The sequence below is a fragment of the Mobula hypostoma genome, chromosome 9 (genome assembly GCF_963921235.1).
Source record: "Mobula hypostoma chromosome 9, sMobHyp1.1, whole genome shotgun sequence".
NCBI classification, from domain to species: Eukaryota; Metazoa; Chordata; class Chondrichthyes; order Myliobatiformes; family Myliobatidae; genus Mobula; species Mobula hypostoma.
Window position 1 is genome coordinate 86,846,768 of NC_086105.1, and position 13,300 is coordinate 86,860,067.

General features: G+C 42.4%; 1 protein-coding gene across 7 annotated transcripts in view; it reads right to left on the bottom strand.

Moving 5' to 3' along the window:
- LOC134351833 (myosin phosphatase Rho-interacting protein-like) overlaps positions 1–13,300 on the bottom strand; it is a 313,354-nt gene that overhangs the window by 211,164 nt on the left and 88,890 nt on the right. The window contains exon 1 of one of the 7 annotated variants that reach the window (XM_063058606.1): positions 11,934–12,363. The exons of the other annotated variants lie outside the window; for them this stretch is intronic. Within the exon in view, the coding sequence (XP_062914676.1) occupies positions 11,934–11,963 (30 nt within the window). The 5' untranslated portion in view covers positions 11,964–12,363. Of the gene's footprint in view, positions 1–11,933; positions 12,364–13,300 lie in introns of those variants that run through there. 7 annotated transcript variants of the gene reach the window in all.

Here is a 13,300-nt window from a genome sequence, read left to right on the forward strand (position 1 = left end):
GATTACTACCTTTGCGGTCCTTTTTCTCAACTCCCTTCCTAGCTCCCTATATTCTCCTTTCAGGACCTCATCCCTTTTCCTACCTATGTCATTGGTACCTATATGTACCACGACCTCTGGCTCCTCACCCTCCCACTTCAGGATATCTTGGACACGATCAGAAATATCCTGGACCCTGGCACTAGGGAGGCAAACTACCATCCGGGTCTCTGGACTGTGTCCACAGAATCGCCTATCTGACCCCCTTACTATCGAGTCCCCTATCACAACTGCCCTCCTCTTCCTTGCCCTACCCTTCTGAGCTACAGGGCCAGACTCTGTGCCGGAGGCACGGCCACTGTCGCTTCCCCCGGGTAAGCTGTCCCCCCCAACAGTACTCAAACAGGAGTACCTGTTGTTAAGGGGCATAGCCACCGGGGTACTCCCCATCACCTGACTTTTCCCCTTCCCCTTCCTAACCGTGACCCACTTGTCTGCCTCCCGTGGCCCCGGCGTGACCACCTGCCTTCCACTCCTCTCTATCACCTCCTCGCTCTCCCTGACCAGACGAAGGTCATCGAGCTGCAGCTCCAGTTCCGTAATGCGGTCCCTTAGGAGCTGCATCTCGATGCACTTGGCGCAGATGTAGACGTCCGGGAGGCTTGGAGACTCCAGGGCCTCCCACATCCGACACCGAGAACAGCAAACTGCCCTCACAGTCATAATGCCCCTCTCCTCAAATAGCAACAGAAAATGAATGTCAAACCTTACTCGCCTCGCCCGCTTCCGCCTAAGCCCGGTGAGCCGAAGCCCTTAAGTCTTCACTCTGCTCCCGGCTCACTCCGCCGCCCGCAAACTACGCTGCCCGCTCTATGAGGCTTTGTTCCTTTTAAATCTGCCACTCCTTTTAAATTTTACATCTTTAAGAAAAAAAGCTTAAATAAACAAAAACAGAATTCTTGGACTAGGAATTTGCCACCAAACCTCCTCCAGGCCAGGTATTATCATTGAGATTTGAAAGATCAGCCAAGAAACTAAAATGACTCGAAAATGACCAAGCATGTAGTTTGTCGAGGAAGTTACCTGGAAAATTGATGACGGCAAGGCACTGGATGTTGTCTATATGGACATTAGCAAGGTCTTTGACAAGGTCCCACATGGGAGGTTGGTCAAGAAGGTTCAGTCGTTTGGCATTCAAGGTAAGATAGCCAACTAGATTAGACATTGGCTTTATGGAAGAAGCCACAGAGAGTGGTAGATGTTGCCTCTTTGACTGGAGGCCTGTGACTAGTGGAATGCCACAGGGATCAATGATAGGATCGTTGGTGTTTGTCATCTGTATCAATGATTTGAATGATAATATGGTTAATTGGATCCGCAAATTTGTGGATAACACCAAGATTATGGGTGAGGAAGATCACCAGAGCTTGCAGCAGGATCTGAACCTGCTGGAAAAAAAACGGGCTGAAAAATGGCAGAAGGAATTTAATGATGAAAGGTGTTGCACTTCAGTGGAATCAACCAGGGTAGGTCTTACACGGTGAACGGTAGGGCACTGAGGATTGCGGTGGAATAAAGGGATCTGGGAATGCAGATCCATAATTCATTGAAAATGTTGTCACAGATGGACAGAGTCATAAAGAAAGCTTAAGGCATATTGGCCTTCATAAATCAAAATATTAAATACAGGAGGTAGGATGGTATGTTGAAGTTGTATAAAACATTGGTGAAGCCTGAAAGCTTTCCTCTCAAGTGTAATATTGGCAGCTGTAACGGCTATAAGCATTTTATTATACTGTCATCAACATTTGCCTGACTGTGAAGCATGAGGCTATGCACAATGATGGTGGCTGAAGAGGGAAAACCTGTAGTGGGTGAGGCATCTGCCTGCAATAACGGCCTAATGATTGACCCTAGGGCAGACAAGTGCTGATTCAAATATTTATTAACCGAAGAAAATGAAGTAAATAATTATCAGAAAGTGATTTCAAAATAAAACTAGCTAAATTAGCTAAAACATTATAAGAATAAAAATAATTTTAAAATTTAACTTACTTTCCCACTTGCTTTATTATTTACAATCCTAGAAGCACTCTAAAATCAATGATGCTGTGGAACCTGTCCTGGGGTCCAAAAAGCTGTTCCCTTTTGACATCCAGTTGTGAAGATGCAGTTTGTGGCTTGACCACAAGTTTAGAATTTCTACAATCCACATGTTGATATCAATGACCTGCTTCTATTTATCAGCAAAATGAAAGCCACTGAGACCCTTGTGACAGGAGTAGCTCCACCTTTTGCATTGTACATGTGATTATATTACCTTCATGCATACAATTTATACAGCCTCATGAATGCCATCATAGTGAAAACCTCAAACTACCAATGCCAGAGCAGTGATTTGACAGCTGTTAAACTTTTCAAGGATATTTTGAGGACAAGACTTCACTTAACGATTGGAGGCTCTGTTGTCACCAAGAGCACAACATTTTGTCGAAGACACTTAAGGCTAGGAAGTTAGCCCTCCATAAAAGTGAATAGTTCCTCTGAATCTTAGTTTAATCAGGAGAGTCATTATATTTCTCAAACACAAAATACTCTGCAGATGCTGGGGTCAAAGCAACACTCACAACACGCTGGAAGAACTCAGCAGGTCGGGCAGCATCTGTGGAAATGATCAGTCAACGTTTCGGGCCGAACCCTTCATCAGGACTGAAGAGGGAAGGGGCAGAGGCCCTATAAAGAAGGTGGGGGGAGGGTGGGAAGGAGAAGGCTGGTAGGTTCCAGGTGAAAAACCAGTAAGGGGAAAGATAAAGGGGTGGGGGAGGGGAAGCAGGGAGGGGTTAGGCAGGAAAGGTGAAGAAGGAATAGGGGAAAACACAATGGGTAGTAGAAGGAGGCGGAACCATGAGGGAGGTGATGGGCAGCTAGGGGAGGGGGCAGAGTGAAATAGGGAGAGGGGAAGGAAGGGGGAGGGAATTACTGGAAGTTGGAGAATTCTGTGTTCATACCAAGAGGCTAGAGACTACCTAGAAGATATATGAGGTGTTGCTCCTTCAACCTGAGCTTAGCCTCATCATGGCAGTAGAGCAGGCCATGTATGGACATATCGGAATGGGAATGTGAAGAAGAGTTGTAGCGGGTGGCAACCAGGAGCTTACATTCAAGATTCCCTCATCTATCATCTGCCCTGAGATCTCTGCTTCCTGCAAAGGTTCAGGTGCACGCTATGCTGCAATGCCTAAACTCAGTGCAACTTCTAACTCATGGTGTTAAAGTCATCGTCGTCGTCATCATCATCATGGATCTATTGGATTTCATCAACGAAGATGGTTCCACATAGTCGAAGCAAGAATGGGTAGCACAGTGACACAGCTAACTGAGCTCCAGTGACCCAGGTTCAATTTCAGGAGCTGTCTGTGCAGAGCTTACACATTGTCTATGATCACATGGGATTTCCACTGGATATTCCACTTTCCTTCCACATCCCAAAAACAGTAAGGAGACTTAAGGTGGATAAGTCACCTGGATCACATGGACTACATCCCAGAGTCCTGAAAAGGGTTGCTGAAAAGATAATGGATGTATTAGTCATGATCTTTCGAGAATCTCTTGATTCTGGCATGGTCCTGGAGGACTAGAAAATTGCAAACGTCACCCCACTCTTTAAGAAGGGAGGAAGCAAAAGCAAGGAAATTATAGGTCAGTTAGCCTAACTCAGTGGTTGGGAAAGCATTGGAATCTACTATTAAGAATGAGGTTTCGGGTACTTGGAGACTACTAATAAAATAAGTCAACGTCAGCATGGTTTCTGTAAAGAGAAATGACAAATCTGACAAATCTGTTATAGTTCTTCAAGGAAGTAACAAGCAGGATGGACAAACAAGAAGCAGTGGATGCCATGTACTTGGATTTTTAGAAGGCATTTGATAAGTTGCAACACATGAGGCTGCTTAACAAGATAAAATCTTTATGGCATTACAGGAAAGATATCGGCATGGAAAGAGGATTGGCTGACAGGCAGGAGGCAGCAAGTAGGAATAAAGGGGCCTTTTCTCGTTAGCTGCCAATGACTAGTGGTGTTCCTCAGGGATCTGTATTGGGACCGCTACTTTTCATATTGTTTGTCAATGATTTAGTCAATGGAATTGATGGCTTTGTGGCAAAGTTTGCAGATGATACGAAGACAGGTGGAGAGATAGGTAGTGCTGAGGAAGCAACACAATTGGAAGAATAGGCAAAGATTGTAATATGCAATAATTTACATATTACTATTTAATTATTTATGGTTTTATTACTATTTAATTATTTATGGTGCAACTGTAACGAAAACCAATTTCCCCCGGGATCAATAAAGTATGACTATGACTATGACTAAAAAGGGTGGCAGATGGAATACAGTGTTGGGAAATGTAAAAAAGTGCATTTTGGTAAAAAGTACAATAGTGCGGACTTTTATGTAAATGGGGAGAAGCTTCAAATATCAGAGGTGCTGAGGGACTTAGGAATCCTCATGCAAGACTCCCAGAAGGTTAATTTACAGGTTGAGTCTCTGGCAAAGAAGGCAAATACAATGCTGGCATTTATTTCAAGGGGAATAGAATAGTCGGGAATGCAAGAAGATAATGCTGAGGATTTATAAGACACTAGTCAGGCCGCACTTGGAGTATTGTCAACAGTTTTGGGCCTCATATCTCAGAAAGGATGTAATGTCATTGGAGAGAGTCCAGAGGGGGTTCATGAGGATGATTCCAGGAACGAAGGGGTTAACATATGAGGACCGTTAGGCAGCTTTGGGCCTGTGCTCACTAAAAATTTAAAAGAATGCGGGGGGAGGGGGGAGAAACTCATTGAAACCTACCAAATATTGAAAGGACTAGAAAAGGTGGATGTGGAGGGGTTGCTTCTTCTAGTGGGGGTATCCAGAAGTACAGGGCACGGCCTCAAAATTGAGGGGTGACCTTTTAGAACAGAGGTGTAGAGGATTTTTTTTTAGCCAGAGAACGGTGAATCTGTGGAATATTCTGCCACAAACTGTGGTAGAGGCCAAGTCCACAAGTATATCTAAGGCGGAAGTTGATAGTTTCCTGATTAATCAGGGTATGAAAGGATATGGTGATTAATCAGGGTGTGAAAGGATAAGGTGATTAATCAGGGTGTGAAAGGATATGGTGATTAATCAGAGTATAAAAGGATATGGTGAGAATGCGGGTGCATGGGGTTGAGTGCGATCTGGGATCAGCTATGATGGAATGGCAGAGCAGGCTCGATGGGCTGAATGGCCTGATTCTGCTCCAATGTCTAATGGTTTTGTGAACTTTTGTAGGTTAATTGACAACTGTAAATTGTCCCTGGCGACATATATGAGTGGTAGAATGTAGGAGGAACTGATGGGAATGTCCGGAAAATAACATGATTTAAGACAGAATAAATACAAAATAGTGCTCAATGGATCAGCATGGGCAGTGGGCCAAATGGCCAGTTTTAAAGCTGTAAAGCTCTGTATCTGTTGTGCCCACTAGAGCAAGCTTATTGAGCTCACATTTGTCAAACTTCCAAGACCAAATTTCAAACAAAAATCACGACATACCATGGAAGTGAGCAGCAAGTGTCGACCCTAACCATTGTACCTTAATTAATCGCAGCAAAATGATAAAATGGACCAGTCAACAATGCACAAAATGACAACAACAGAGATCTGTGTTAATTTAAATGGTTAGTAAGACAGGAGGAAAAAATGATTGAGAAATGCCAATCACCTACTCGGATGGGTTGAGGCTTCAGTGAGCTGAAAACCAGGAGTAACAGAGCTGCCTCTGTTCCAATTCTCAGAGCAACACCAGGGCGTCAGTGTAGTTTGAATGTTACAGTCCTGCGTACAATGCCAAGTGGAAAAATACTGCCTGATTGTGATTCTGGATTTTGTCAAACCCATACACAGGCATCTTTCCTTTTAAGTTGGGCACTTTGTCCTGCATATTAAGATCACTCACTGCTTTACAGCTGACACTTTGGATGTAGTTGTTACACCCACTTTTGCACCAGCTTGATTTTCTTCAACCACTGCAGTTTAAACTTTTTTTTGTGGAATAAACCAGATTATTGACTATATATAGGGCAAACCTCATCTATATGCAGTTCACCTTCAGCAGACCCTCTGTTAATTTCTACAACACAATGGATTCCAGTTAATTGGGCCATTGGTTAAACGGAGCAGCTGCTTATTTGGGCCAACTCTTAAAGAACAAAAGCTAATTGAGAAAAAGCCAGGATTTATTTGGGACACACATAAAAGTTGCTGGTGAACACAGCAGGCCAGGCAGCTTCTCTAGGAAGAGGTACAGTCAACATTTCGGGCTGAGACCCTTCGTCAGGACTAACTGAAAGAAGAGCTAGTAAGAGATTTGAAAGGGGGAGGGGGAGGGGGAGATGGAGATCCAAAATGATAGGAGAAGACAGGAGGGGGAGGGACAGAGCTAAGAGCTGGACAGGTGATTGGCAAAAGGGCAATCCTTATATTGGCAACACCTTCTATTTCGTCTGGGTAGCCTCCAACCTGATAGCATGAACTTCTCTAACTTGGCACTTCTCTAACTTCCGTTAATGCCCCACCTCCCCCACATACCCCATCTGTTATTTATTTATATACACACATTCTTTTTCTCTCTCTCCTTTTTCTCCCTCTGTCCCTCTCACTATACCCCTTGCCCATCCTCTGGGTCCCCCCCCCTTTTCATTCTCCCTAGGCCTCTTGTCCCATGATCCTCCCATATCCCTTTTGCCAAGTTCATTCCCTTTCATTCCTGGAATCATTCTCGTGAATCTTCTCTGAACCCTCTCCAATGCCAGTATATCCCATCTAAAATAAGGAGCCAAAAACTGCACACAATACTCCAAGTGTGGGCTCACGAGTGCCTTATAGAGCCTCAACATCACATCCCTGCCCTTATATTTCCATACCTCTGGAAATGAATGCCAACATTACATTCACCACCTTCACCGTCGACTCAACCTGGAGGTTAACCTTTAGGGTATCCTGCACAAGGACTCTCAAGTCCCTTCGCATCTCTGTGTTTTGAATTCTCTCTCTATTTAAATAATAGTCTGCCCATTTATTTCTTCCACCAAAGTGCATGACTATACATTTTCCAACTTTGTATTTCATTTGCCACTTCTTTGCCCATTCCCCTAAACTATCTAAGTCTCTCTGCAGGTTCTCTGTTTCCTCAACACTACCCGCTTCTCCACCTATCTTTGTATCATCGGCATATTTAGCAGCAAATCCATTAGTCCCATAGTCCAAATCATTGACGTACATCGTAAAAAGCAGCCATCCCAACACTGACCCCTGGGGAACTCCACTGGTAACCAGCAGCCAGCCAGAATAGGATCCCTTTATTCCCACTCTCTGCTTTCTGCCAACCAATGCTCCACCCATGCTAGTAAATTCCCTGTAATTCCATGGGCTCTTATCTTGCTAAGCAGCCTCATGTGCAGCACCTTGTCAAAGGCTTTCTTAAAATCCAAGTATACTACATCCATTGCATCTCCTTTGTCTACCCTGCTTGTAATTTCCTCAAAAAACTGCAGTTCGTTAGTCAGGCAGGATTTTCCTTTTAGAAAACCGTGCTGGCTTTGGCCCATCTTGTCATGTGCCTCCAGGTACTCCGTAATCTCATCTCTAACTATCGGTTCCAACAACTTTCCAACCACTGATGTCAGGCTAACAGGTCTGTAGTTTCCTTTCTGCTGCCTCCCATCCTTCTTAAATAGCAGAGTAACATTTGCAATTTTCCAGTCATCCGGTACAATGCCAGAACCTATCGATTCTTGAAAGATCATCGTTAATGCCTCCACAATCTCTCCAGCTACTTCCTTCAGAACCTGAGGGTGCATTCCATCAGATCCAGGAGATTTATCCACCCTCAGACCATTAAGCTTCCTAAGCACCTTCTCAGTCGTAATTTTCACTGCACGTACTTCATTTCCCAGAATGTCCAGTATACTGCAGATGTCTTCCACTGTGAAGACTGGTGCAAAATATGCATTCAGTTCGTCTGCCATCTCTGCGTCTCTCATTACAATATCTCCAGCGTCATTTTCTATTACTGCTGTATCTACCCTCAAATCTTTTTTTACCTCTTATATACTTAAAAAAGCTTTTAGTATCTTCTTTGACATTAGTTGCCAGCTTCCTTTCATAATCCATCTTTTCCTTCCTAATGACCTTCTTAGTTTCCTTCTGCAAGATTTTAAAATCTTGCCACTAGCTTTGCCTTCATTGTATGCCCTCTCTTTTGCTTTTACTTTGGCTCTGATTTCACTTGTTAGCCACGGTAGTGACCTTCTTCCAGACAGAATATATCTGTCTTGCACTTCCTTTATTTTTCATAGAAACTCCAGCCATTTCTGCTTTGCTGCTAGTGTCCCTTTCCAGTCAACCTTGCCCAGTTCCCCTCTCAAGCCATTGTAATTTCCTTTATTCCACTGAAAAACTGACTTTAGTTTCTCCTTCTCAAATTTCAAAGTGAACTCGATCATATTGTGATCACTGTTCCCTAAGGGTTCCTTAACCTTAAGCTCTCTTATCACCTCCGGATCATTGCACAACTCCCAATACAGCACAGCTAATCCCCTAGTGGGCTCAACAACACGCTGTTGTAAAAAGCCATCCCTTAGACATTCTACAAATTCTCTCTCTTAAGGTCCAGTACTGTCCTGGTTTTCCCAATCCACTTTCATGTTAAAATCCCCAACGATTATCATGACATTGCCCTTCTGACACGTCTTTTCTATCTCCTGTTGTAATTTGTAACCCACATCCCAACTGCTGTTTGGAGGCCTGTATACAACTGCCATTAGGTTCCTTTTATCCTTGCCATTTCTTAACTCAACCCATACAGACTCTACACTTTCCTATCATACGTTATCCCTTTCTAATGATTTAATATTATTTCTTATACACAAGGCCATACCACCTCCTCTGCCTACTAACCTATCTTTCTGCTACTTGGATGTTCAGTTTCCAATGACAGCCATCTTTTAGCCAAGTTTCAGAAATAGCCATAACATCATACTTGCCATACTTTCAAGATCGTTCATTTTATTTCTTATGCAGCGTGTATTCACCTATACACCTTAGTGTAAGTGGGTTAGATGGGGCAGAATGTGTTAGGTGCATCCAGGAGGGTTTCTTAAATCAATATGTCGATAGTCCTACAAGAGGAGGGGTTATATTGGACGTGGGGTTGGATAATGAGCCTGACCAGGTGATTGACCTTGCAGTGGGTGAACAGTTACAGAACAGTGACCACAAGTTCTTAAGTTTTAAGATAGCTATAGATAAGTGTGGACCTTGTGGGAGAGTATTAAATTGGTGCAGGGCAAATTGAGAGTATCTGGCAGGAACTAGGGAGAGTTAATTGGGAACAGCTGTTTTAGGGCAAGTCCACATCTGACATGTGGAGGGTGCTTAAAGACCAACTGTACAGAGTTCAGGACAGGTATGTTCCGGTAAGAAGGAAGGAGAAGGATGGCATGGTAAGGGAACCTTGATATCGAGGGGGGTGATGAATTTAGTTAAGAAGAAAAAGAAGCGTGTAAAGCTTAGGAAGGTAGAATCAAATGAGGCCCATGAGAATTATAAAGAAGCCAGAAAAGAACTCAAGAAGGGAATTGGGAGAGCCATGAAAAGTCCTTGGCAAGTAGAATTAAAGAGAATCCCAAGACATTCTTTACATACATCAAGAACAAAAGGATAACTTGGGAAAGGGTAGGACCACTCAAGAATAAAGGGAGGAATATTCGTTTGGATGTGGAGGATGTGGGTGAGGTCATTAATGAGTACTTTACATCAGTATTTACCAAGGAGAAGGATAGGGAGCTCAGTGCTGAGTGTATTGATATGATGGGGCGTTTCAAGATAAAAAAGGAGGTCGTGTTGGGTCTCTTAAAGATCATTAAAATGGATAAGTCCCCAGGGCATGAAGGGATGCACCCCAGGTTATTGGGAGAGAAATAAGAAGAGATTCCTGGGGCCCTGACCAATATATTTGTGTCCTCTCTAGCCACACCTGAGGTCCCAGAGGAATGGTGAGTAGCTAATGTTGTTCCATTATTAAAAAAAGGGAACAAAGGATAATTCTGAAAACTACAGACTAGTGAGTCTCATGTCAGTGGTAAGAAAGTTACTGGAGAGAATTCTTAGGGATAGGGTTCATGAGCATTTGGAAAACCATGGTCTAAATAGGGAGAACCAGCATAGCTTTGTGCAGGCCAAGTTGTATCTTACTAACTTGGAGTTCCTTTTTAATGAGGTGATGAGGGTGACTAATGAAGATAGAGGTGTGGACGCTGTTTACATGAAATTTTGTAAGACATTTGACAAGGTCCTTCTGTAATATTCACCCAGAATATTAAGATGCATGGGATCCTTGGTGAATTGGCCGTTTGGAGTCAGAACTGGCTTGTCCATAGAAGACAGTGGGTAGTGGTCAAAGGGACTTATTCTAGCTGGAGGTCTGTGGTTTGTGGTGTTCTGCAGGGATCTGTTCATGACGTATATAAATCACATGGATGAAAATAAAGATAGGTGGATTAGTAAGGTTGCAGATGATACAAAGATTGGTGATGTTATGGATAGCTTAGAAATCTGGCAAAGAATACAGTGGGATATAGATCAGTTGCAGACAAGAGTGGAGAAATAGATGGAGTTTAACCATCCAAATGTGAGGTGTTGCACCTTGATAGGTCAAATGTAAAGAGACACTCACAACATGCTGGAGGAACTCAGCAGGTCAGGCAGCATCTGTGGAAACTATCAGTCAACATTTCAGGCGGGAACCCTTCGTCAGGACTCAGGGTTCCTTTGCCAAGGTTCCGGCCCGAAACGTTAACTGATTGTTTCCACAGTTGCTGCCCGACCTGCTGAGTTCCTCCAGCATGTTGTGAGTGTTGCTTTGACCCCAGCATCTGCAGAGTATTTTGTGTTCTCAAATGTAAAGAGACAGTACTCTGTTAAGGGCAAGATTCTTAACAGTGCTGATGAGCAGAGAAATTTATCACTAACCTAGAGCAAAGACAGCTGCAGATCATTTGGAAATGAGGGAAAGATGGATATTGGCAGCAAAGGTGAAGAGTTGTTTGAATTCTCTACATGTGCAGGAAGCAGTACCATTACAATTGTCAACATTGGGAAAAGAAGTGAGGGAGGGGCCTGTGTAGAACTGCATTAAGGACAGAGCTTGTTTCCATTGCCACAGCTTTGATTTGAAGAACTTGTAGTTACACATTTGATTTGAAGAAACATGGGATTAATATGAGAATTTTTTTTTCAAAATTAACACAATTTGGCTTGACTTGAATTTGTGCTGCACAGATGCACACTGGACATACTCCAGGCCATCAGAATTATTATCCTAAGGCACACTTTGCCCTGTGGCATTGAACAAAAATGATTGCTCATAGTGACTGCTCACCTCTCCCCTCATGCCACGTAATTCTTTCTGAAGTGACACTGTTAGCATAAAATAATTTTCCCTCAACTTTATGCCCCCTCCCTTGTCACACAGTGATTAAGATCTTCCTTTAAGTATTGTTGGTTTCCTAATGAAAATATACAATTCACTTGTTCAGACACTTATTTGGGACTTTCATTTGGCTGAGATGATATGAGAGAAGTGTTTGCATCTGTTAACAGCCAGTTGCAGCAGGGTTAGAGGCAAAGGACCATGGATAATAATTGTAGTTCTGTAATCATTATTTGTGTTATATGAAGATATGAGATAGCTAAAGACTTAATGGATTGCTGTGAAATTAATTCTCAGTTGCTATTCTCTGACATATTTAATTTCATGCACCACCTGCTCTACTGTCTGTTGCACATGTTCACCATCTTCTGCATGAAATACTTCGAAATTCTGCATGAAAATCATCTGTGTACTATGTAACTGAGGTACCTTACAAACTGAATGTAGAGATGATGGCATTAGAGATTATCAGTGATCTAATGTAAAGTATAGCTCCATGCTTTGGTAAAGCGGTTTCCAAGAACTTCTGTTTGCTGCCACAGTTTATTCTCAAGTTGGTCCAAGAAGAGAATTTGACGTCCATATCTGAAAAAAATTTTCAGTGTTTTTTCATATTTGGAAACAGTAGAAAAAAGTTTCTTGTATTACTATATATCACACTCTCCATTTCATGACTTTAATGGTCTCTTCTCCAATTCATCACTATGTTCACTGAAATGTGAACTTGTGCCATTCCTCAGTTTTGTGCTGTTCGCCCTGGGCATCCCCAAGGTTGAAACCCAAGAACCATTCACTACATTAAAGATATGACCTACTCCCATCTTTCCGACATTCTTACAACTAATGGAATTTTAAAGCAAAAATTAGTAATCATTACTGGAGCATTTCAGTGTCAGGTGAAAGCTCATCTGTTAATCATTCCCAAGTGCCTTTAATAATTCTGGTGCTATGGTACAGTTTGAATCCATTGATGTTCTCATCAAGAAAGCAGTATAAATTCCACTCCAGGACCAAAATGAAAATGTAGGGAATACCTAGTAATTCAAAAAGCATCTATGAAGAGAGGAAGAGCATTGACATTTCAACTGGATAATTTTTTTTTCATCAGAACTTGACTTGATTCTGATATTATCTGAGGTGAATAGTTCCAGCATTTCTTTTTCACAAGGCAACAGCTGTAGTGCTTTTTGATTTTTGCATTCCCAATAACCTTGCAAATTGCTTCTTCAATTAAGCATCAGAGAAGCAAAGCATTGTTGCCACAGTTTTTCTGGTGAGACATTCAGCCAGTGTCCCCTTGTGCACACCTGGATAAGTACAAAATATACAAACTGCATTAGAAGGAAAAGGAGGTACTATTTTTCCAATTAAAATTCTCCATTAATAACCCACATGAACAAAGCCGATTAAATATCAATTCAATTCATTTGAAAACAGCAACTCATTTGGCTACTTACAAGTGTGAATTCAATTTTAAAAAATATCCTGATTGCAGCGTATTTTGGAACATCACGAGGTGTGTAGGCACTATAGAGTAAAACAATGCCATTCGGCCTACAATGTTGTGCCAATCTTGATGACAATTTATACTAAATACATCTTTCTTATCCATCCTTTCATATTCGCCTTCCTATCTAAAAGCCTCATGCTCTATTTAACTGCCTGATTCCGCTACTACCCTGGTAAACTTGGTAATCTGTTTCGAGCACCTACTGCCGGTGTGCAAAAAAAACTTGCTCCTCACATTGCCACCCTGTAACCTTAAAAGCATGTCCTTTGGTGTTTAACATTCCTCT